Here is a 27,071-nt window from a genome sequence, read left to right on the forward strand (position 1 = left end):
TTAAAGGTTTGTCTGGTTGGGGTTAAGGGGATAATTATATGACAGTTCAGTTCTGCCCAGCTACTTTATAGACAGGAGGAAGCGCAATCGCTGCTGACTGTAGTTTCCTGTCCAATAGTAGGAGCAGCGCACAAGTCTGGGGCAAGTTCAGTGGGTGTGAGGGGAGAGGCAGACAAAACCACAACAAGGATATACAGCTCATTTTGAGAATTTAAGCAGGATTGGGAATGTAGCGTTACTGGTCTTTGCTCAAAGAGGCACAGTGAAATCTAAGGGAAACGTGCAGCGCAAACAAAGACTTTTCAACGAGCTGCGTGCGGAGTCAAACTTCCCAACATCTGGTCTGCTGGAGGACGGGGCGAGCCGGAGTGAGACTTTGGAGGCGGAGAGAATACCATCTCTGCTGGAGAAAATGCACTGAATCTGGAGTTTATGTCACCTGCGTGAGCCGAGGAGAGAATTGTGTGGCCGTGTGAAGTGACGAACGTGGAGGCAAAGAGGACTGAGGGGGTCTTTAGGAGGGCTTCGTGTCCACCTGAGGTGATAGGAGATGATTTAGTCAGAATCTCGGCTGCTAAGTCCCAGCCAGAAAGAAGGTAAGACGCTGTTTCCTGTAGTGTTGTTGTAGGTAAAAGTAAGGCATTCTGCCATGTGAAGTCAAGCAAAATTAAAGGAGCTGAGTTGAGCTTGAGCTGAGTTCGGCCTGAACATGCAGAGACTCGTTATAAATAAGAGGAACGCAGACCTTCAATGAAGGTAAACAGAATACACTCGTTATGAGATGCCAGTTCCATTCAGCCCTGAGTCTCAGTGTACTATTCTTCCAAACGATACACTTTGACTCTCATCAAAGCTGGTTAGAAGAATGCATTTAAGCTAAAGCTTTGGCACGGACAGCATGTGTGTGCGGTGCAATGACTGTCCTCTTTTCCCGAAACTTCTTTAAACTTCGTGCTGTTTCCAAAGTTTAAGACCGAGTATGTGTAGGCTGTTCGAGGAGAGTTGATTGTTTATCAGGCAAACCTAACCCCAGTTGGCGTGTTCTTGTTAAGCAATTTCACTAAACTTCGCTGTGGCTTGTCAAAACTTTTGAGAGGCTCCGAGTGCGGAGCGAGCAGTCACGGGAGCGCGCATACAGCTCCAGCTGAGCTCGAGGCGCGCGATAAATACAAGCTAGCACGTGAGGCTTCACTGAACTTGTCTCAGTTTAAAGAGTTACGGAACGTGCTTGAAGTTCATTGGCTGTTTAAAGCCCCTCGACAACGCTATATAAAGTACACCTGTGACTTTATTCCAGGTAATTAAGCAAGAGTTGAGGCAAGAATTGACCAACTGAAAATGCTCCTCTTTTTATGCAGTCATTTAGTAAAAAATGGAAGCAGTCTAGTTTCTTCTAAATCTGTCGCTCTGCACCGTCTGATTTAAACACAATGAATTCATGCCGTTACGTCATTATGACCTTGCGACTCAAATAATATTTGTTTCAGTTACATCGCACAATTTCAATGGTCTCAGATTCCTTAGGCGATTAGAGAAAATAAGTGAATCTTATAAAAATATTATTTTGATTTGAATGACAGAATGTTGCTTGTGCAGCAGTAGTACCGAATCTGTTCCACTCTTAAATTTAGACTAAATGTTCAAAGACAAGATTTCAGGTGTCCTGCGCGTTTTCTTAAGAGTCGGCCCAACATCCATCATCTGTCTAAGAAAAATAAAGACCTTTGCTCATGACAACTGATTCGTTCCTGTACGTTATCTTTTAGGGCTGTGCCTGTGTTTGAACGGTTTATGTCATGTTTTCGCGTTTCAGTGATTCTTATGCAACTTGGTGAGAAGTGAATAAAAACCACCATAATCATTATTTGCCTAATATAAGTTTAAAGACTTTCGAAGTTACTCATAAAGGGGAGGGTACTGTTAGATGTTTCTGCGCTGTCAGCATTGTTTCATGAGAGCAGACTGCCAATTCCTTTAAGGATTTTAGTATAGCTGAAAGGGATTTATTTTGGCTCTAACTGAGCCTGACTGCACCTCTCCCTTTGACGCACTGCAAACTTGTACTTCACCCATTTTCTTTCATAAAGACAGTGCCGTTTAATGATCATAAGTGCTAAATTAATTATAAATGGGATTGGAATTAATTCACACGCCTGGTTTTAGCAAAATACATCATTTACAACCGTGGTTCTTTAGCAGGTCATGAAAACATTACAAACAATAATATGCGAGTATAACCCTGTAATACATATATAGACTGTAATTACCTGTGGAATACATACTCATAAAAAGAGAATCACAGATCTGATTTGCCATGAGTCAATATTTTAGAAAGCTTGATAGAAGTGGAATGACTAAATCCACTTCCTTATAGCAAGTCTGCGTCAGTATTTACTTCCCTTTAGTAACAGCACAATGTGTTCGAATGTGGTGTGCCTAATTCAAAAAGACATTGACCAATCTTTCATGTGTTTTGCATGCATCTCCTCAGACTCAACCTCTCCCTCCCTCTCCCTGAAAAGCCAGGCTTAGGCCCATGGATGAGGAGAGGAGTGTTGCCGCAATCTCACCAGAGCCACCTGATGATGGAGACCCTGGTCTACCAGCTTCACAACCAAGTCCCCATGCAACCTCAAACATGGAGAGAGAAAGCAGCAGCCCAAATCCAAACCCCTGTCCGAGTGAGGGTAAGAAACAAGCTCCAAAAGGAAACACGCAAGCACACACTTCATTCTAGTGTGGAGTTTGGGCAGGACTTATCCGTTTTCTGTCAAGCTTCTCTCAGACGGAGCTTCCATTTATGCAAGAAATGGGCCTGCAGCTTTTTATTCACAAGATAGCAATACAGTAACATCACGATTTTACATATTAGTTTCTTTTCAAATTGTTTCTTGAATCATATGTTACATTTCTAAATTAAACTATAATATAATTCCTATCATTCCTATCTAAATTATAATAATATGCCACTGTGAAATGGTTGGTGTTGATAATTATGGACATATGCATAGTCCTTAGTCACAGAACAAAAAAGTGCAAGTTGTGATGCAGTGTGGCAGGCAGGACAATAATTGTGATTCATAGGTCAGCAGCATTCTCAGTGACAGGCGCAACAGTTGTGTATTCAGGTGACGTGCTGCCTTTCGACGAGCTGAGGGGTCAGGACCAATTCAGCGGAACATTAAAATGCCCCAATGGGGCTCTAGGGAATTTGGGAATGAACCCATGACCTTTTTGTCTTTGTAAGATTGGTCACGGTAAAGGTTAACTTACACTGGGGCGGGAACAGGATGATGTGGACTCAACTCTGGGCAGTTAGGTGTGTGAATGACTCACCCAGGATCAGCCTTTTATGATTCAAGTTCCCTCAGGTTTGACTGAGAAAACAAAACAACAGCACCGAGTGTAGATCCGACTGCAGGTCTTCTTGGGTAATTAGTCTAGGTGTGGTTAACATTTAGGGTAGTGTGCAGAGATTTAAGTGCCATGTTGCCATGGGAACCTTCCACAAAAATGTTCAATGGGTCACGTACTTCTTTTATAGTGTTTTATTTGTGTTTTCTTTTCTTTTGTGAAGGCAATACAAAGCCCATACTTCTGTCATTATTGAATTAAAATTTCATATCACACATGGACATCTCTGTTCTCTGTTAGGCGTTGTGGTAAACCATGATGAATGTAAGTATGTACAGTGTTGATTTATAGAGTTAATGATAATTCCTGAAGCGTTTTTACAGGTTTTATACTGGGAGTTTGTGCCCAAACATGTTCTCTTGGCTATGCTGACTTTACCTGGATGTACTTTTCAGAAATGTGAAATATATCTGTGGCTTCTCCTACCAAAGTTTACTTGGGTGTTAGTGTGTTTGTAGGCTGAGGGTAGGTAGGTGAGCCAGGGTGTGAAGGACGAGATTGGTCAGGCTACCACCGAGGGCAACAAGGCCCTGCTTTCAGTGCTGCCCCACCCCACCTCTGTATGAACAGCGCAGAGTTCTTGGACAACAAAACGCATGTAACAATCTGCCCGAGACTTTAAAATATGTCTTTTCTTGTCACAATCACCCTGTCTTAACTAATTTCATGTTGGATGCTGATTAAGTGTGCAGTTGATGATGAGGCTGTAGTAGTGCTTGCCAGTCACTTCTTCAGTTTTCTTTTTTTTTCATATTGCTGAGAGTTTGCTGCTTATGTAAGTCAGCTTAGAACAACTTTCAAAGAGAAGTCAGCGCCAACTGTGTTTGCTACTGCTTTTGACAACTGTTGCCAGTCCGTAAGCTACCTATGAAAGAAGACGATGTCCTGGATCTGATAGATACTGTGTTGGAACTCTCTGCAGTCAGCCCAGCTCTGATTTCTTGGGTGTTTCGCTCACTGTCAGTGGGCTGCAAACCAGAAGTCTAGAACTAGTTTATCTTTTTTTCCTGATACCTTGTACCAGAAGGTTGTAAAGAATCATACCTTCATAGTGTAACACTACGCATGCAATGCAGGGATTCGTGTACTTCTATCCCTCCTGTCCCCTGATACCTAGATAGCAGGTTTTTTCTAGGAGTGCATTGAGCTCTTTCTTTCTTTCTTTCTTAGACAGTAAACAAAGTCAAATGGCGAGCTTCTGCTTTCTCCAAACATAACCAAACCACCAACCGCGATACATACTGAAAATACAGCTGCACTGGGACCCAGTCAGATCATCCCTTTTGTTCCAAATCAATTTATTTCTACAAACTTTGTGGAAATATCGCAATGACAACATGCAATTGATTTGCAAATTCCTGTAATAATTAATCTTCTAAAGCAAACAGCAAATAATGATAGTGCTCTGTGAATGATCCTGTTGGTTCTTTGAACCAGTCGTAATTTATGCAGAACAGATAATTGTTCACTTTTTGCTTCCCTTGCCTATGTAGACTTGGTACTTTGATTTAGGTATCTAGCAGCTTTTGTATGTCAACCCTGGTGCTCGCCACTGTTCAGTGAATCTTCTGTTTATGTCACAGTATAAACTAAGCTTATTTAATTTCCCTGCTCCATGCCCATCTCCAGTTCATCTGTCTGTTGATGCAGCTATTTTCTTACTTGTCCCTTTTTAGCGCCTGAGGTTTGTAGAGACTTGTGTCTAATTTTGTTTCTCACAGAGACTGAAATAAACAAGGAGCAGTTTGAGGCATTTTTATAGCATATTTGGACGACAAAAATGAGCACGCTTGATCTTTCTTTACCACCTCACAAGCATGTAAGCACTGGTTGGTTCTGCAGCTTTGGTGGCCTGCACTGTCTCGTCTCTCACAAGTGGCTGACGTGACAAACTCACAGTCTCTGTGAGACACTTTAACCGGGGTCCCGTTACTGTACTCTAGATTGAAAAACCTGGTGGTAACCCGGATAGTTGTCTTTTAGTCTGTCAGAAGAAATGTAATGTTGTTTTTAGGCTGATGTTAAGGTTTTAGAATAATAACACAAACACGACATGGACACTAAAAACACTCTTTGCGGAACTTTGGAGTGGGCTGATGGATTCTTGCAGCTGTATTGGCATCGCCAATCATACAGATAAAAGACAAAAAATGACATTCACACTCATGGCAACGGTCATGTTGCTTCTTGTTCTCTCTGCCACTCACTGAACAGTCAAAAATCAAGTCAGTTGGCACATCTACTTGGTCAAATTAGCCACCTTTTAATTTGGAGCATGATTGTACTCTTACATTGTTTAGTATATTTTTAGTATATGTTTCAAGAATATTCATATTTTTCAATATTCTTGTTTTAAATGATATTTTTGCACAATCTAAGGAGCGACTCGGGGTTACTTTTCACTGCATGTTATAAGTGTATAACTAAGCAAGGGACAAATAAACTCTCTTTATCTTTATCTTCTGATCTTTATTGCATCTTTACCTGTGCCTGCGGTGAGGAGAGGCAGTGTGAGATACTGTCCTCCACAGAAAACATCTCAGTTTTAACCAAATGACCAAAGAATGACTGGCAAAAGGGGTCTGCAAAGTCAATAAATCTAGCAACTAAACTCAAAGTTTGCAACAGTGTCAACCAGCAAGCCTTCTTCCTGAAGACATGTGTATGTGTTCATGTGGGCTGGGAAATAAGAGGCTGAACTTGGGTTGTAGCTCTTTTACTTTGAAAGGAGCCACAAAAGGTGGACTGAGCTTCTAATTATGATGGCTGCTGGCCACTTTCCTTTAGAGGTTTTGCTTGCCCATCTAGGAGGAGGTCTAGACTCAGAATTTGCTGTGGAGATTGCATATATTATCTGGCTTGGGAACATCTCTGAATCTTCAAGGGGCAACCGGAAAGCACTGCTGGGGAGTGGGATGACTGGAAACAACACTACTTAGCCTGTTGCCACCATGACATGACCTCGTATAAGTGGAAGAAAATGTATGGATTAAGTACCACGACAAGGCCTCTTTTCACCTGTTTATCCACAGCTCCACAGCGTTCACATGCAACACGAAACGAGTGAAATGATGTATTTTGCAGATGTCTTTTCCCATGACCTCGAAGATTCTCAGAGACAACGTAACACAATTAAATTCCCCTTGAGCCTGTTTAACAGCAGACAGTTTTTGTCTTTAATGAGCTTACACTTCTTCGTTCTCCACGCAGCAACTATAATCTCTGATTTTGGATATATTCCAAAGCCGCACTCTCAGTGTATGTGTCTGCATGCGTGCTTTTTGCTTTTGGCATGTTTTCAGCTCAACAGTTGTCTCTTCTTTCTTTCTCATTTTGTGTGTTCATGCATGCGTGCATTTTTTGTGAGGAATAGAGATAGAAACCACACCAATGCTGTAGCTGAGTGTTCTTGTCTTGGTCAGAGCCCGAGCTGTTGTTTGATTTAATCAGTTCCAGTCATTGATGCTGACCACAGAGCAGCTAATGGTATCCTCTGTTCTAATGCTGCTCTGGTGCACAGAGTGCTTACAATTCAGAAGTTTCTTTTAACTGACAACAGGACAGGATACTTGATCAAATGCAGCACAGGGAATAATCTACGGAGGCATCATCTTAACATGGGCACAGTTACACTTTCATGTTTCGTCAAGTGTTAATTTGTTGTTTGTCAGAGTCTCAGCTTAGGCTTTGACACTATTTGATGAAGGCTCCACTTCATTAGCATGTGCCTTGTATTCTTTTTATTCCTGTTTCCTGCAGTTTGTGGAGAGAAGTGCATATACAGCTGTACTGTGAGCTCACTTTGCATACACAATAGAAGTAATGTTCAAGCTGTAAAAAAAAACAACAACTTTCAGGTGGTTTTAAAGGAAACAGCAAACTCATGTGAGCTTTGTCAATGGTTCGCTATGAACCAGTGCTCCCTATACCAGATCGTACCCAAAGGAACAGCAGGATGTGCTCCCCTGCAGGTGATACAGGATATGTCACGTCATTTTCCTACTCATATAAATAGTTTTTTGGGGTGTTTGTGTGCATGTGTCGTGTTTACGCTAATCATTACCCTATGTGATCCATATGTTTTTACTTTAACTTCACTGTTTACTAGAAGGCTGAAATTCCTCTGAGTCACCCCTTCAGGGCCACTGACACGTGTACATACAGCAAACCACAAATACACGCGAACACACAGAGGAGCACATTCAAGCGTTCACAAACAAACACACATAATCACCTCAACACGCAAACATACAACCAGCTTTCCCGAGCAAGTCTTGATTGCTCCGGTCTGATTTTGATTAGAGACTCATCTCTCTCAGATCATAGACATGGCTCTGAGGTCGAGTGGTTTGGTGGTTTGATGCTGATGCCAACACGCAATTGGTTGAAGGGCTGCTTGGATGGCACTATGGCTTCGGTGGGAATGTGTTTAGGTCCAACAATTGCGGTTTTGAAGGCTTAGAGAGAGAAAAGCTAGTTAAGTCACAAGAACCATGCACTGTTAACCCATCAGACCCCGTTGGTAGCAGAAGCCAAACTATAGAACAGAGTGCTGAGAGGGGTTCATGAGAGCAAATCCTTCAATTCGTACTCAGAGTGTGCAGGTGTTCATGTTTTAAGATGATTATTAAGATTAAATAGAGCAAAGTCAAGAAATGCAGACTCTCTGGCCCATTGTACGTCGTTATGACATAAACATTTTGACAGTGATATAATAATTCCTTTATTATTTAATACGGATATTAAAAATGACACCTCCACACAGAGAATTCATGAAAAACTGAATGACCGAATGTGAAACTACGAAATTGTTTGTGTTCTTTTTTTTTTCTCTTTTCTTTTTAATCAATTTAGGAGTTTCTGTTTTCTGTTGGACTTCCTAGATTGTGATCAAGAAAATGAGTTCAGTGGAGCACAGACTTACGCCAAGGGGGTCAGTTATGTTAATCTTTCTGTAGTGCACTGCCACAGTGAGCGATCCAGCCTCGTCAGCACGATGTGCCTCACTTACTGTGGTTAATGTTAATGAAATTAAATGAAAAAAGGAATAACAAGGGTTTTTTTTAATCCCAAAGGTAAATTATAATTATGTGTTTTCATGTTCAGTGAAACTCTCGTTTGTGTGCTTAAGTTGTGTGTGTTAGATATTATTTTGTTTTTTCAAACATGTGGAGTGTATCTGACCATAAATAAGTACTTTTTAACATTAACAGTGGGATTTGATGATCATTCGATCAAGGTCACAGTGTTATTAAAGCTTTTATGAGTTACATAGTCTCATTTACAATGCGTTTATTCAAGGCATTTATAATTATGATTATGGTTTAGGGATTTGATTAAAAGAGGTACAGACCTAAACACAGCTTGCCCGTTACATACATAGCTTATAGTACACGCGTATATTTCTAGACCAGAGATTTGGCAGCTTTGAGGGTAACAGTTCTTATTTGTAACATTCATATCTGACGCTTGATGGAGGATACTGAAATCCTCATGGGTCTGAGAAATTGCTTGCACAGTCGTGTGGTGGTTTGCATTGTCGGCTCACAGCAGAAAGGTTTCCTGGTTCAAATTGCAATTGAGGCCCTTTTTGTGCGGAGTTTGCATGTTCAGCATACAGGTACTCTGGCTTCCTCCCACAGTCCTAAAAGGTGCATATTAGGTTATTTAGAAATGGATCCTGAGAGCTACTGTGCATGATTGTTTGTCTTTGGGTCAGGTCGAATAGTTTTTTTTTGCTTGGAAGGTTCGCGTCTGGATTAAATGACCCGAAGGTATCTGAGCAGTAGCCATAAAAGGATCTGCTCAGATTCTCTATATGTTAAGGAAAAGAACTTCAGTGTTTCCTTCATTATCTTCTTTAGCACAAGAAACACCGGATCATCTTTCACAAAAGAAAGGAGATGATTCTGTCCCACAATTCCATGTGGTCGCAGCTTTTAAAGCGACTGTTGATTAATTTCATCCAGTCGTATCAGCTGTGATTCGTCTGGATAAATATGATGACGTGGCAATGAGTGTGAGCAGCCTGGAGCAACAGTATTTTTCACTTTTCTGCCTTTTCCTTTTCTTTTTAAATCATGAACCTTCATAACAGATAATTATCTCACATTATATCTTATTTTGTTAATATGACATCATAACAATGTGATAAGATTGCAACAGACAAAGTACATAAAGCACTTTTTGGAAAATATTTATCGAACATCTGTTGTTTCAGGGCAGCAGAGCCACACCACAGTTTAGTTTAAGTGCGGTCTTTTCCTGAGTCTTTAGAATTTCGCCGTCCAATGAAATCAAAGAGAAGAGGTAATGAAAAGACAATAGGAGGTCGATTTTTTTGGCTGTATGACCAGACTCTCTGTGTCAGCCTTATGACGGATGGGCGACCTGTCCAGGGTTAGATTGAATGCACGAGACAATAGCTTTTGTGACAAGAACTGGAAGTTGATATGAAAACACACATAAGTATGTATTGTATGCATGTTTTTGTCTGTGGCACAACTGTTTCGGCTATGGGCACAACTGTTTGATGGAATGGAGGAGCAGGAAGTACTTCCCATTCTTTCAGGTCCTGTTTACAACGTCTCCAACTTCACATGAACAGATATTCAGACACGCTCACATAGGTGTTACGCACTCACACATCCGGGTCAGACCTGCTTCTGTAATCAAATGTTTCAGACCAGTGGCTTTGATATGCTCTTTGAAATAGAGATAAAGTTCCCTCAGGCAGGCAAAGGACAATTGGGAATATTATTGAGTTCTTTACCAATTAATTTTTTTTATTTAGGAATGATATAAATGTAGTATGCTTTTTAGTTACCTAATTCTTACTATTACCACAACATTCACAATATAAGTAAGTCATCTTCTCTTTTTTTTTTTTTTTTATAAAAGTTAAGTTTTAAAATGAGATTACAGTCAAATAAAACAGAGAAACTCCTGGAACAGAAAATTTTTAAATTGTTTATCATAATTTTTTTTGGTAAGAACAATGACCATATTTCAACATGACAATTTGTCCATTTTCTTATTTGGTTATCTGAAAAGATACAAAATAATTACACAACAATTTTGTCCTGTCCAAACTTGAAGTATTATTGAAATATTTTATACTACCAATTTAATACCATTACAATAGTCTTAATTTTAATCATAATTATGAGGTTAATAGAAATGATTTAGCAAAACAGACTTGTCTCGTCCAACATAATGATTTGTATCAGTACTAGGTATGATTAGGCCTGTTTTTGTTCACTCAAAAATAAATTATCAAACATGGTATTTCCCATATGTCGGCCCAGAAACGGTATAAGAAGAAATATAGTCATTTTACTGGACAAAACCTGGTAGAAATTTCGCACTGAGTAGATGGTAGAATGTAGATATGTCTGTGCTTACATTTTATTACAGTTCTCAACAGCTGAGATAAACTTCGAGGAAATATGATTGATCCCCATAAAATTGGAGATTAATCTATTGAATTTTCCCATTTGTGCAACAGAGGGTGAACAGAAGACGAATGGTGTGAGAGCCAGGGGACAGGAAAGCGAGGACAGATAGAGAAGTGAGGCAGAGCAGATAAAGTAAATAAACATAGCCGGGAAGTGTTGAGTCCACGCACAGGACGTGGTTTGGTCTGTGTGTGTATGTGTGTGTGTTTATCAAGCCCAGCTGGCTCCCATTTGCCCAGGAATGAGTCTGCACCTCTCAGAGGCCCGCTCTTGCCTTGCTTTGAAGGCCTCTATGTTGTGTTGTGTTGCGTGTGCGTGTGCCTACGTGCGTGGGCGCGCGTGTGCACATATATACAGTATAAATATGCTCCAATTTGTATAATAACAGCTTCATTAGTGGGCTATATGAGATCTTTGAACACATAAAACACCCAGATATTTATTTACTGCATGTATATCATGTGTGTGTCGTCTTATGTGCTCATTTTATACAGACATCAACCCTCAAGCACAAACAGACACTCATGCTCACACACATAGACCCACACAGATTTCAGGTTTCACAAGCATTCACATAGACCCCTAAACAGTCACAAGGGGCTGGATTTAACTGCTTCCAGATGGAAGTCTAGGACAGAGCACACACCAACACACAGACAAAATCTTGCTTTGTTGCAGTCAGCAGAACTACTCTCTTCAAATTAATTAAGTGTTAGTGGATGGGAAATGACAGGGGAGTTTACTGCAAGTGCGGAAATAGCTCTGCTCCCGATTTCTTATAATAGGGAGAAAAAAATGGGAATCTAAGTAAGCACACCCACCGACTCAGCTCATTACAGATATAAAACATTATAGTCTGTTTGAATGTTTTTAACTGTCTGTGTGTACCTGTTTTTTTGTGTTTGCTCTGCAGATGTGGCCCACACCTACACCGAGCCCCTCATATTGAGGGTAAATGGCACCCCAGAAAGGTTGCGAGGTGATGATGGAGACAATTGCAATTACAACACCAACCTCCTGCAATCAGCGCCCACAACACCCAGCAAGAGTATTACATGTGAGTAAAGCTCTGTCATCCACAGACACACACACACACACACACACAGTGAGACACATTCACACAGAGAATAATGATAGTTTTATTTCCATTGCTGATCTCTGGTCAGATGAATCACATTGTCCTGACCTTTAACAAATACCTTTACACACTCTGAAGAAATAGGTCAGGTAATCACACTAACAGATGGAAATAGCTACATTTGCAGCTGTATTACTCTGCGTTAAGCTTCTAATTACTGAGTACAAAGCTGGCGCACAAATCTGCACTTTTGTAATGAAACATCATTTTTCTTCTCTTCCACTTTCATCTACTTCTCTGCTTTCTGCCTGTGTGTTGTTTTTGAGACTGGGATGGGTTTCACTAGACATTGTGTGAGTCAAATCGATCCCCCAAAAAAATGATCAGCAAAAAAGTCCTGATGTCGTATACAGGCCAGCATGTTCCACTCCCATCTGGTCAGTATAGTTTCACCAGCTGAACTATGGCCTTGGCCAGATATGAAGTACACAGGTCATTTGTTAAGGGTTAGATTTTTCAATATGTTTTTAACCTCTCCTCCACCCACAAACCTCATTTTAAGCCACTGAAAGCCTTTTCAAAACTGAAGTCCATTTGCAGATTTGATGTCTTGGCTGGATGATATGGAGAGTTTTGCAAATTATGACAGGCATGCACATCCCGACATTCACTTCCCGATTCGTAACTAAGCTACCAACCCTCTGCTTCCTTTTTGCCCTGGCACATGCATGCCAACAGTAGCTGAGTGGTCATGTGATGTATCTTCTGGTCACATGATATATGTGAATTGTAATGGGCTGCTTCAGTGCTAAAACACTCATCTGAATGAAAGGGGCTTTTGTCATGCGCAGTACAACTTGCTTGTCCCCTCCTCTGTGATCAGCTTCATTTTGCTGAAGTGCCCCACAACAACTTACATCTCTCAGTGGCTTTCATTGAAACATAACCAGTGTCTGCTTGAGGCACATCTCATGCTGTCATTAAATTGCACTTTATGAGTCACACACTAAAGTTGTGGAATGTGAGTCACTTCAACCAGTCCAATTAAACCCCACCTACGGCATTTAGAGTTGTGTGCAAAGTCAGTGGAGAGTTGTGATTGGAGACAAATTGATCCGGGACATTTTCCCACTTCTTGTCCATTGGCCATGGCTTTCCACTGAACTAGCCTCACCCCAACATACTCTACACACTCTAGCTGAACTGGACTTGTACGAGATTAAATAAGCAGCAATGTAACGTGATATGAAAATCTTTTATTATGTAGCTTTAGCACGGAAATATGACTTAATCATATCACACACACTACAATTATTTGCCTTAAACGTTGGGACACTGTGTGGACTGTGAATAAAACAGAATGCAATTATTCTTTGTCTGATAGAACAAAATGTTAGTCACGATACAGCGGAAAATATATCAAATGTTAAAAGTGAGACATTTTACTTCTTCATAAAAAATATCAGCACATCTTGAATTTGATGACAGCAGCATGTCTCAAAAATGTTGTGGTGGGGAAGTTTGCTGCAGCCCTTCTGCTTTTAGCAGTCCATAAACAACTGGGAACAGAGGAGACCAGTTGCTGGACCTTTGAAAGCGGATTATTTTTTCTATTCTTGCCTCCTCTACAGTTCAGGGATTTCACTAATGCATCCTGCATCATCAGAGATGGAAGCTTTTGAACTGATAACAACCTGGATGTGCCTCTTTTCTTATGTCCCAAGAATGTGGTGTCCATGACTTCCCAAGAAATATTTTATAAAAATTCAATTTGTCTGATAAATAAATCGATTTGCCTCAGACCATTTGGAATTAGCTTCGGCCCAAAAAAGATGGCAGCATTTGTGGATCACGTTCACATACAACTTTTTTTGCACAGTAGAGCTTTAACAGTGAGAGACCTTGTCTGCAAACACAAGACTGCAGACAAGACTGTGTTTGCAGACAAGGATTTGTCTAAGTGTTCCTGAGCACATGCAGAGATTTCCATGGCAGAATCATCCGTTTTAAGTGCTGCCTGAAGGCCTGAACATCATGGGCAGACAATATTGATTTTTTTTGTTGTGTCCCTTTCCTCACAGAGATATCTCCTAATACTCTAATGTATTGATGATATTATGCACTGTAGATGATGGACTATTGGAAGTCTTTGCAATGAACTTTACTCCTAAATGACTAATTTACTTTCTAACAATTGTAATTTTCTTTAATAATTTCTTTTTTTTGGTGAAAGAACAGATAATCTCATTTTTTAAATTTGTTTATTCATCTGTGAAAATGAGACTGATTGAGTCTCATACTCAAAGTCTCAGCTACGTCCTAAAATCTCCAACTTTCCAGTTTCTACACTCCACAATGCAGTATCTCTGTCTTTGCTGTATCATATCCCCAATCACAATCTATTGCTCCCTTCCCACATATTATGAGTACTGTGGTTTTGTCTCTACAAGAGAGACTCATTCACTCTCCTTGATGTGCAGCCACAGTCAATCCTCAGCAAAACCAAAGATTTTGCAAGCAAGATACCGTTACCCAACAATATTTGTTTTTCTTACTTTCTTAATCTAGAATAATCTGAACCTCCTTTGCTACCTTTTACTGTTATGCCATTTAGTCCCTCTCAACAGGCTCCAACACGATAACACTCACAACAATTCTGAGCTGTCTCATTGTTTAGCCTCCAAAAAAAAAGCACATGCTCCATGGTGGGCTAAATCTGTCCATCCTGTCATTTCCAGAAAAGGAAGAATGGTGTAAGTGAATGAGTGATGAATGAAAGAAGGAATTTAGGGGTGAAAAGGGGGTTGTATAAGCTGTCATCACAGTATGTGTTAGACAACTATGACATTTTTCCCTGGAACCTAAGGCCAACCATGGGTGACATTGTAATAGCTAGTTTGTGGTAGCTGAATAACCTGCATTTTGGGCAGGAAATGGATAAGTGGGTGAATGCAGTGTGTTTTGAATTGAGTAGGTGTGTAAAAATTCTGCTGTCTGACTTTGCTGCCTCTACCTGTCTTGTTTGCTGTGTGCTCCTATTTTTAGGCTGCAAGACTGAGAATTTGGGCTGACTTTCATTCTGCCTCTCTTCCTGCTTTATTTTATATCCCAGTAAAACCCCCCTGAAACCCACCAGCTCCATGTGCTGTGCATGGGGTGTTATGCAACTACCGTGCTCTTGAACAAAATGTACCGCCATGTGTATCAGTCTTCATTGGCTTTGGTTAAGCCTTCATGTACCTCCTCCCTTCACCAATAGCTTCCTCCATCAAAAAATTACAAAATTAAACGTATCACAGAAATTGGATCGCAACCATAACAATTGTAAATTCTAAACTTTGTAGCTTTCTTTCTGTAGTGAATACTGAGAGCGTGGGTGTGTTGTCTGTATAATTACATGTACCGTCTTATTGGCCAATGACAAGTATATGTCTACTTTGTTTTGTCTGTCTGAGCTGGTTTGTGTGTTTTGTGAGAACCTCTATAAACTCTGTAAATGTGCTCTGTGTCATTTGAAAGCAATAATTCAATCATTTGTTTACATTATCTGGCTTCATGATGAGCACATAGACATTATAAAATAGCTGTGAGTCAGGCCCACGGTGAGATCATGGATGTGTGACATCTCTGAATATTTGTGTGTGCATGAGGGTGTTTGTGAGTGAGAGTGTGAGGAAACAGAAGCACAAACAGAAAATTCCCCAGCTCGTATGTTCTGTCTCGCAGTGATGACATCACAGCTGCAGAATGCGTCTGGCTTGAAGCCTCTGACAAGCTGTCTGAGAACAATGAGCAGAGAGGTCTGCTAACATATGGGAGAGTGTGTTTTGACTTGACTCAAACCCAGACTCACACACTTGTGAAAGTGATGTCATCAACACAGTGCTGTCTTTGACGTCACAGTCACAGCAGGATACACATGTTCACAGATGTTTAACAGCTTACATTCGAGTGGAAACACTGATACACATGTACTTCATTACTGACGGGCTCGCTGTAGTACGATACTTTCACCATCTATTTTTAACTATCTGAATAAAATGCAAATTCATGAACGTATGCAAGTCAGACTTTTGAAGTGTGTTTAAGGGAAATGCTGAGTGAAGCTGTTTGTTATTATCTTGTTAACAAAAGGGCAGCAGAGTACAACGGGCTGTTGTCGGGAGCTCCAGTGGGTCTGTGACATTGCTTTTATTAAGAGACCAGTACCTGGACTAAAACTGTTATCCGCCTCTGTGTCATATCCCCAACCACAATCTGTTGCTCTCCTCTCACATGACTAATTTATCATCGCTTCTCGTCCACTGGCTGTCTTCCTTTTTAAGTTACAATGTCATGTTCAAACTTATTTCACTTGTACTGAAGAGCAATATATTGCCGAAATATGTTGGAAAGTTCAGCTTTGTGTTCCAAGGATCAGTTTATGTGTCAGGTCAGTGCTGACGCACATTATGCTGTTCTTGCATGTCTTTTCTTCATAATACAGGCTTTGCCCCCTTCAAATATTTACACACTGTTTCCGTTAATTTGTCAGGTGAACTTTAAACACTTGTTCCAGTGAAATCGAGTTATTGCTCAAAATATGTATGACACCTCAACGCAGTCCAGTTTCTGTGTGAGTAAAACCTTCAAGACATTATAACTTAACCTCATCTGATATGTAGGTGAAGGTAAATTCACTGTACGGATGTGTCTTACAGTTGCTTGGATGGCGATTTTTGTCAGATGAAAATCAGAATTCTAGTAGGACAGAGTGAGCATGAGGTGATGTGTCGTGTTGCAAAAAGATGCAAAAAGGTAGAACTTTAAAGGATGTACAGAGCACCGTGGTCCATTTTAGTCTAGCTGCACATATACATGGAGAACTGATCCAACCTCAACCTTCACGTTTACTTTCTGTTTACACTGGAAAACCTCAGTTTGGGTCTGACTAACACATTCAGTTAACGCAGTTATACGTGCTCAGTGTCATATATCACGTTTTCATGCAAACACCGAAACATTTATTAACGTTTCTTAATTAAGATTCAAAAAGTGAATGGAGGATTCATCCTTTACATAATGTCTTCTAAATATGCAGAGAATCTGGAAAAACCTCTGCATGCTGAAGATAAAAAAACAATATAAAATGGCTGTGATCCTCAGGCCCTCAGACAAAACTTTACTGAAAACATACATTATACCAATTTGATGGAACCTGATGAAATCTTTGAGAAGCAAGCCCAGTCCACAAAGACCCTACTCCACAATCCCAATAACCCAGAAGCTCTATTTCATGGTACCAGGACACCCTGAGGTATTCTTTGTCCATCCCCTGACTGGTCAGAGCTCTTTTGGCAGCAGGAGGAGGACCTACTCAATATTAGGTGGGTGGTCATAATGTTATGGCTGATTGGCATATATGAACAATACCCTAAAAAAGTCCTGAGAGAAATAAACACTATGAAAATATCTAAGGCACTGATCACGAACTATAGCAGTGACAGATGCCGGTGTAAAACTTATTCAAAAGAAACACTCTCTCAACTCTCAGAGGAAAACGAAAGGACTATAAAAAGATTTAAATTTAGCAACACTCTTCTAAAGAGGTGAACAAAGAAAACTCTCCTCCTAATGGAGGAACTACAGAATGCAACAAAGAACAACAAAAAAAAACAAGCATCCACTCCTATAACGGAGGAGCTAAGAATCATTACAACATAAATCCCTCAAAAGGAGGAAACCAAAATCGACTATGAAAAGTTATCAAATACTAAACTGAGAATCTATACAAACCTTAACCAAACGAAAACTCTGAAGGAGGTACGCTCGACTTCAGTGATCAGACAACGGATCAAAGTACTGAGTACAACAAGGGTCAAGAATCTGGAGCACAAAGCATCAAGGCTAGAGGTTTCGGAGGCTCGAATGAAGACTGTGAGGTACAACAAACTGGCCACGAGACAAGGGAAGACAAAGACTATGTAACACATGAGGATCCAAGGGGAACAGGTGGAAACACTAACTTTACAGGGGAGACACGCAGACACATGACACGGAAGGAAGGGCAAGTTATCTGATACGAGAGGAGAAGTTAACATTCAAAATAAAACCAGAAGTGACATGAAACAAAACCTAAATCCTGACAATGATCCGCTGAAAATATTTGCCACTTTATGAAATCAAAACTATGACAAAGGTTTCTCCGAACTATGATTAAATCCCATGTTAATCCAAATTAGAGGAACACTGGCTTTCAAAAATACTTTTGGTCTCCTCACTTTCAAAATGCCTACAAAGGTGATGCAACACACAAGATAAATACTCCCCCTGTCCCAATAACATGTTGATGAAATCAAATTTAGAATGAGCACAGACGAAAAGAATGAATACACAGTTTCTGCTTCAAAATATGGCTTGTTCTTGCAGTATTTCCAGTGTTGTGCATCTGACTGAACTCTGTTTTCACATGACGTTTTAAATTTAGAGAGTGAGTGCAACAAAACAAGTCTCATTAACACTGTAATGTTGGTTAGAGCACTGTAAAGGAGCCAAAATTGTGGGTTAGCCCTGCTGAAAACAGTTTTAAATAGCATTTTTACAGCTCTAGTTTATCATTTTCCCATTCTTAATGTTGACGTACTTGTCAGCTCTGGGAAAAATAGTGCAACTCTACAAGAAAAGCCCAGAAGGAGCCAGTTGGGAATGCGGGCTGGGGGGCAAAATTCAAGGCACTTCAGAATAGTTTCTGATGTTCTGAAATGTTGTGCAATTATTGGGAAACTGAACTGTTTTCCTGCCAGCCAACCTCAATCAAGCTCTTGTTGTCAAAGTGGAGGGTGGTGGAGAAACCAAATATTCACACAGAAAGCAGGTAGATACAGAAGAAAACTTACAGAGACTCCATTTAACCTGAAGGGCAAAACAAAACCAGGGCACTACAGCAACAAGGAATACAAGGACAGAAATCCAAACAATCATGAAGCAGAAAGAGGGCTGAAAACAGGACTGAACTAACAAGAAAATGAACGACAAAAAGGAGAACCAAGAGGTGTATAAACTGATGAAAGTAACAAGCAGGTGATAGTAACAGGAATTGAGTCCAGGGGTGAGGCAAGCTAAGCTAACAGGAATTAACTATGAATACGAACCATAACAGTCCAAACAATAAAATCCAAAGTGTAACCAAAGTCTACGACCATAGCACTTTGTCATTATTAACTGCATCAATGGACAATCCTATTGCCAAATGATTCACAGTACAAGCAGCCCTTTTAATAGATTTGATTCAGAATTGACTAATATGTATTGTTAGTTAGCAGAAATACTTATGGCACTATCTCTGTTCTGATTGATTAAAATAAAAACAAGTGTTGTTGATTAGGTCAGGGCATCATCTGTCTTTCATATATCTATTCTTCCCATGCTGTTTACTACTTACCTTGATTATAAGATCAAAATTTGTTTAGATGAAAGAAAAATTGATTGGTTTGGTTCATGGTTTTACTCTCACATATGTAGTTCAACACTGAAGCCAAGACAGACAAACTACAAAGGAGACAGTCGGATAAAACAGCTGGAGAAGAGACAGACAGAAACAGTCATGACTCATACCAGCAAAGGATAAGTAGAGAAAGAGCTAGTCTCTGGTCTGGGAGGGAGGTGTTTAAGTACAGGGTAGCTGAGAACAGGAAAGGAGTTAGGGATGGAGGGTGTGTGAGTGGCAGTGTGCTGCTGCTTGCAAATGATTGTGACTCACTCGCACTCGTTTACTGGCTCAAGATATCTGCAAACATGTATATAAATGGATCGCACTAAAAGTTGCGGCAACACTACGGTGCTATTGTCCCAAACACACACACGCTAGAGTGTTTCAGTCTTATCACTTAAATGCCACAGTCATTTGGCTCTTTCTTTTTTTTTTTTGCTGTTATTTTTAACCAGCTCCGACTGCTGAATCATTGTGTTTATGAGTCACACCCATGCATCCTCCTGGTCCAAAAATGCACAAGCAGCAATAGTCTTCTTCAGTTTTTTTCTCTTTTTTTCACTCCCTCTTTCTCCCTTACTTTCTTGATGGCAGACAAAAGGACCTTGTTTTTTTTTTCTATGTGTGCATTTGCAGTGTGTGACCACACGTGTTCTTGCATGCATATATTTGTGCGTGCGTGTGTGTGTGTGTGTGTGTGAGTGGGTTTAACCTCAAGCTCTGTTTGGAGACAATCCTGACTCGCCGTCTCTCTCTCTGTCTGTCTGCCTTCCAGATCCGCCTTTGTACTGCGTTCTCATACACACACAGACACACACACACACACCACAAACTCATAAGAAGTATGAATTTCTCAACAACTCAAAATACCCCTGAGAACAAGTCAAACCTGGAGGGAAAAGTGAAAAGTATCTACAGCATCTCTCCCCTTCTTCTTATCCTCTTATTCTCTTAGTGAACTGTGACTTGGCCAGCTGAGAATATAAAGACAGAGAATTACGTAAAATAATAAAAGGGAGCAAAAGAAAGATTTGAAATGGGGGAAAGGCAAGACAGAGAGGTAGGGGATGTACCTGGGGAAGAAGGGAGGGGAAAGAGAGACATAACACAGCGAGCAGCAGGTATTGACTTTTGACATATTTTAGAGAAGAAAGTACGGCTTCTTCTTCTTGCTCTGCACATGCATGCACATCCACACTGGCCCTGTAGCCTGCCAAACATCTGGAGCAAAGTTAGAAATCGCTGAATGAAGAATCTTAAATAACACTGGCTTGGTTGTGTGACCAGGACCACCAGCCAATCAAAGCAGGCCTGCGTGGGTTATCTGTCTCAAAGTGGTTATCAAACGTACAGTTTTATAGCTGTTCATGATCAGAGGTTGAGATCAGGAGAAGATTTAGTTCGCCTCTCAGTGTAACTGTGTGTATCTGTTTTTTTTATTTCTTGCTGGTCGTTTGCACTCTGTCCTGCCTTATTAATTCTTACCAAGCCACCACACCATATGCTTTCAGCTCACAAGACATTTAGGGCCTCAACATGACGGTATTTAATACTATCATAATATATAAAAAACAGGCTTCCCATTTCATTCTTATTTTTAGAGTGAGCGTTTGGCTTGGCAGTGAAGGTGAGCATTTCTGATGCTTTCTCATAAGCTGAGTTGTTGGCTTTTGAAGGTAAAATATATAAAGTATTGAGCCAAGATCAACACTCACAAGTGTTTGTAGATTCTGTGTGTGTTTCATCAAAACTGCGTTCTCAAAAAATGTCAGTTAGTGAAAAGTGTTTCCTAATCTTTTCGTTTTTTCTTCCTGCCTTCTCTGTCTATTTGTCCAGACGGGTAGGATCAGGGGTCAGCTCAGTGAACACGTTCAGTTTCTCATCTCCTTATCTACTGCCTTTTGTATGAGCTTTGTAATTGGACTCAGTTTCCCAGGGACCCCTTCTCCATTAAACTGCATCAGCACAAGTCACACTGTGCAATTGCATTATACTCGCATGCTGACCAGAGTGCTCACAAGAACAAATGCTCACACACAATGCAGATGTTTCCATCACATTACTATAGCTTTTATAAATAATTTCTATTCGTCTACAAAATGTTTATGTTTGAAATCTACAGTAGTAGAGATAACTCATGCTCATTATTTACCGGTAATACAAAAATATTGTTCAGCTGAGCAGTGTTGAGCTGTACAACTCACACTGATTTTCATATGATTGAAAAAAGATTTTAAAATCCTGTTCTAGATTCTTAAATATGATTATTTGCCTGTCTCCGTATATATCACACTGAGCACTGATCATTTAGATTTCAGTACAGCCACACCACTGATCTGAATTGAACTAAATGTGTTTGGATAGCTTTGAAAAAGCTTGTTGTCATTCTTTGGTAAAAGTATGTGCTTTTGTTAATCCCTAGGTCAACCAGCAGCCAGATCTACGCCTATCCACCACACGCAGCCATGTGCATCGCAGCCCAGCAGCCAGCTACGCAATGGAGCCAAAAGCCATGAACACACACACTCCACTCAAACGCACTGTCCGCATCACACACACACATCTCATGTGCATGCACTACAGACCAACGCTGTAAGGAATGGTGGCTCTCATAAACATCCCAAGCTGGGCTCTCTCCCGAGAGGCGGCTCGTCCACCTCCTCGTCTTCTTCAGCAGGACCCAAACACACCAAGAAACTGCAGTCCAACCCCTCCATCACCTCCCAGAGCAGCAGGAGGAGCAAGAGCAGCTCCAAAAGCAACAGTTCGCAGATTCCCACAGAAGCACAGGATGGTGAGATGCATGTACAGATTCTGACAGAGAGCTTTTGAGAAGGCAGAGCGGAAGAAGCAGGCAGCAAAGTTTAACATTTTTGTGCTTGCCTGGTCAGAGTAAAGCGTAAGACTTTCACTTTCTCCTGGTACAGTTTCTCTTACGGACTTCATTTAAGTTCAATCTTCTTTGCCCTCTCTAAATTTGTAAAGCAAACTTTATTTAGATTTATATTTCATTTTTGCTTCAAATGCTAACTGAAAATTGATCAACCAACAACCAAAGGAGAAATTAATCAAGATAGCAAAAATCTCACTTTTCCCTTCATGGTAATCCTCAAGTACCTCCTGATCAGCACTCCTTTACCGCCTCTTTTGAAATGCATTTTTAATCAGCTCCCCCTTCACATGGCATGAATACTGGACCAACAACAACAGAAAAGTAATGACTAACTAATCTCTCATTTTGAACTCAAGGTAACTGTTAGTGAAGGAGCCTTCTCTTTTCACAAACCTGAAGTAATTAACTGAAAAGACTTGTCTTAGACCTGTCCTTTGAATCACTCTGAGCTCTCAACAAAGAGGAGAGCTGGCATGCGTCAAAGCAGAGAGGTTTAAGACTGCAGCCTTATTACAAAGGGGAATTTGGTGAGGCCAGGAAGGATTTTTTTTTTATTCCCTATAAATTAACTTGTCATTAGACAGTGTGCTAATGCTGCCAAGACTAAAAGAATTATGAGAGGTGACTATTGAAATTCTCACTGTGTCTTTCTCTTTTTTTTTCTCAGACTGCTGTGTTCACTGTATTCTTGCCTGCCTCTTTTGCGAGTTCCTAACTCTGTGCAACATTGTGCTGGACTGTGCCACCTGCGGCTCCTGTGCGGGCGACGACTCGTGTTTCTGCTGCTGCTGTGCGTCGGAGGAGTGCGGTGACTGTGACTTGCCGTGTGACATGGACTGTGGCATCATTGACGCCTGCTGCGAGTCTGCAGACTGCCTGGAGATCTGTATGGAGTGCTGCAGCCTTTGCTTCTCCTCATGAGGCCTCTAGTCACCACCAAGTGCAGCAAAGTAGATGTCTGCAATCCATTCCCTAAGGCCCAGGAGCAACTATGACCAGCGTCCCATCAGAGCTAAGAAGGGCTACACCCAGTCTTTGATGCCTGAACTTTGTGATTCACACTATGTGAACTGGTGTTTTGGTTCTGCATTATGTCCAACGTTTCCGACTGGGTTTGCCAAGCAAAAGATGTGATATAATGCTGAGGACTGGCATAGATGAATTCTTACTTCCTTTATTGATCGCATTACAGTACAGTAACCTTTGCTTTGTCTTAGCTTTTGGTGTATTGCTACACAGCTGGGTGCGTGGTTTATAGGAAATTCCAGCACTGATCTGCGAGAGTCTGCCGGGCTGTGAAGACTGAGCCTCTGGACCCTCACTGAACCAGTTATTAATACAATGGAGCCCCTGGTGCCGTCTGAATTACTGGAGTTCTCCAAGCATGAAAAATGACCTCCAAAGGCAAATGAGAAAATGGCTCCATTTAACCGGATTTCAGTGTTTCTGTAGATAAGAGCAGTAGCATAATGGGAAAATGGACGCTCAGATCTCAGTTGAAACATAGTCTGTCCTCCTGTCCTTGGCAAGGTTAAAGTCTTCCAGTTTGATTGCTTACAGTGGCCTTTGTAAAATACGCAGTTCAAGTGGGAGAAACGGAATCCTCCACTATATTGTTGTATTGTTCAAAACAAAGAAAACATGAATGGTGGCTTGTGGCAATATTACAGACAGATCGTCTTTCTTGATATGCATCTTTTATTACGGGACTGATTCAGAAATGAATCTTGAGAGCCTCATGCTTTAGCCAGGGCGTAGAACCTATGAAATGAGTACTGTAAGTAATTTACACATTTTCTACTCTTAACATGTGAAGGGAGAGCATTCGTATGCCGGAGTGTCTCTTCACTTAATTATTCACATCTTGTTTACTTTTGCATTTAATTTTATAGGCTTTGACTGTATTCAGTGAATTTATGCTCATCCGATAAAAGACTGGAAGGCATCATCTCATTTTCAATACATTTCATTTTTTCTGTCATTCTTGCTATGTGAACAAATGGCCTTGGTTTACCTTAAGGCCTGAATTTTCAAGTAGGTTCCTCGCCTTTACCAAATCTCCATTAATCCATGTTTTGTAGATTTTAGTTAAGATATTTGCATTTCTCCTCTAATGTGAAAAATCACATTTCTGTGTTATCGGGTTTCGCTGGGCTTTCCATAAAGCAGACATTGCTCAACATCTAGTTTAATTCCCTGAGTGAAAATCTCATGTAATTATGCTAAGCTAGATCCACATGCTCATTGTATGAATGGTACCATTTTTATAATAGGCCTGCACCCTCCATATGATGTGCTGCATACCTTCTCCAACCTAATACCTCTTGAGATGTCACATAGATTGGTTGTGCATTTTAAAGTGACTTGATACAAATCTCCTTCCTTTGATGAAAAACTGTCACAGATATCCTTTATTATGGAAAACGCCAAAGAGTTTGCTCTTTTCTGGATCCTAGTTTCAAGACCTTTAATTACTTGTACAAAGAAGTGTTATTGTGCTATAAAGTTGTAGCTGTGTTTGATGAAACCCTATTTTAAGGGTTTAAATCTGTTGCTTGAGGTTAAAAATTTGCTACAATATTACTCAAGTGTATGGCACCAAAGCAGAAAATGCAGGATGCATATTGCAACTTGCACTTTGATATAACCCAAAGTATCACACCTTTAAACGCAAGTGAGGGAAATCCTGGAGTGCCCTGGAAGCATTTCAACTTTTTAGAAAGATTTGTGAAGGGAGACCTGATCATAACATCTGATGACGAGTACAGTGGGGGGTCACAATTTTAACTGTTTGTATTTACAAAACATTCCATGTCCCCGCATCTAACGAGCTGTTCTCTGTCACCAGACCAGGAGTGCATTGTGATAAATATCTCTTGTGTGTGCAAGGCAATTTCATATGCATGTGAAAGCAAAATATAAACTGTTTCCTCAACAACGCTTGTTACCTAACAACCGTGGACAAATTCTAAAAACTGTTTTGTATCCCTGGATTACAGATAATTCGTCCACAAGGATGTAGAGCCAGCTATCTAATTGCATAATTGCTCTCACTGCTAACAGAATGCAACCATTCTACTGTCAGTCAAGCAGTATAAAATTATAGTTTACCTTTGACTCATGCAAGCCATTCAGTTAAAGCAACTCAAACCTCAAACCACGACTTTCGTAGCAGTTCCAGCCTGTGCTGTATGGTGATTTTATACAGCTTCTCTTCTGCATCGGACAGTTGTTTATTTTGTTACTGTTTTCTCAACGGAGCAACATCCACACCGCCGCATATCGTTGCATATGCTACCACTGATCAGCTGTGACTCAAAAGTCCCCCAGTCTAATGCCAAAATTCCAACTACAAGACAGTAGAAATGTGTGAAAAGCGTGGAAAAGTGCAAACACCACCTTTTACATTCATTTTTAAAAGGTTTTAAAGTCTGAAACAAATTCAAACGGATTCTGTGGTAGGATATGCTGCACGGCCATCATGCACAATGATGTCAACCGACATTCTTTGGTAAAAAATGGGTGACAGGTTTGAGTCGTTGTAGATGTTTGCTCTTGTATGGTCCCATATTTAGCAGCCCTTACCAATCCATGTTCTCCAAATGTAGCTACACCATTGCTATTGATAAAATTAATAGTTTTTACAAGAGTGAAGGTCCTGCAAAATTTGTCCATCGGTAATGCAGCTTAGTTACACGTTGAACAAAAGAAAGTTGGATCATTTTATTCAGTACTGAGTTGCACTTTTACTGAAAAGTTCCCCACAACTTCAGAAGAAGTGTCGATCTATTTTTCCGTGTGTGGAGATGCATAGAAAACACTGTTTACTCAGTCTGGTGATGGAGAACGCTGACTGGACATAGAGTGCTCCTGTGCAATAAACTCGTCAGCCTACAAATATTTCCCTCGTGTTCTGTCAAGCAATCCCAGTGATACTGGAAGAAAACAAGTCTAGTTTCAGTGATTCCCATATTCAGTATTATAAGTGTTTTTACATTGACTATAGAAATATCTGTCTGTTTTATGAATTTATGTCATTATGAGATGGAATTTGGATATTGATCGAAAAAAGACTGGCTGCCTCTGCTCGCAGTCTGAAAGTTGTTGTAGCCCAGATAAGTTGTTCCTAGACTGTAGTCCACTATAATGTCATTTTGTTTACATTACCCCAATTTATTGACTGTTTAAGTTGCTGTCCTGGAAGTCACATTAACATCTCTTGTTTAATACTGAATAAACAATGTGAACTCCACACTGCATGCATCATTTACGCTTTTTTTCTGTATTACATTAAAGGAGGATTGCATTACGTTTGAATAAACATGCCTGTTTTACAGTAATTCAGCTTAAAACAAACAATTGTCTATGAGGAGATGCAATGAAATTAACAGAATAGCTCAATGGGATCAGGAATGGTTCATTCAGCAGTGTAAATAAAATAGTTTAAAGGTCCAGGTCAAACTGTATTTAAATATCAGGTCCCCAAGCACACACTTCTTGACATAGTTACAGCTGACAACAAGACAACAACAACTTTCATTACAAAGAAGACAAAATGCCACGAACAAAGAATGAAAAAGCACACACAGGCTGAGAAGCACACACTATAGCTTCACTGAGCAATCTTCATTATTTTAGCAATCACAATCTCTAATACGACTTGTGCCTTTTCCACAGCATAACAAAGGTAAAGGACCAGCAACAGCACCCCAACAGGAGCGAGAGCAATCCACACCTCGGGCACTCCACATATTTCTTAGA

General features: G+C 40.4%; 2 protein-coding genes across 2 annotated transcripts in view; one reads left to right on the forward strand and one right to left on the reverse strand.

Annotated features, from left to right (window-relative positions):
• The window catches only part of tfeb (transcription factor EB), a 277,326-nt gene that overhangs the window by 181,468 nt on the left and 68,787 nt on the right, over nucleotides 1–27,071 (reverse strand). The window lies entirely within an intron of this gene.
• mdfi (MyoD family inhibitor) lies at nucleotides 2,510–26,562 on the forward strand. The gene is made up of 4 exons (XM_072382458.1): nucleotides 2,510–2,687; nucleotides 11,785–11,928; nucleotides 21,840–22,211; nucleotides 22,978–26,562. The coding sequence occupies exons 1-4, from the start codon at nucleotides 2,537–2,539 to the stop codon at nucleotides 23,229–23,231; spliced, it is 921 nt and encodes a 306-aa protein (XP_072238559.1). The 5' UTR covers nucleotides 2,510–2,536; the 3' UTR covers nucleotides 23,232–26,562.

The sequence above is a fragment of the Leuresthes tenuis genome, unplaced genomic scaffold (assembly GCF_036924035.1).
Source record: "Leuresthes tenuis unplaced genomic scaffold, fLeuTen1.0.hap1 SCAF_3, whole genome shotgun sequence".
Classification (NCBI taxonomy): Eukaryota; Metazoa; Chordata; class Actinopteri; order Atheriniformes; family Atherinopsidae; genus Leuresthes; species Leuresthes tenuis.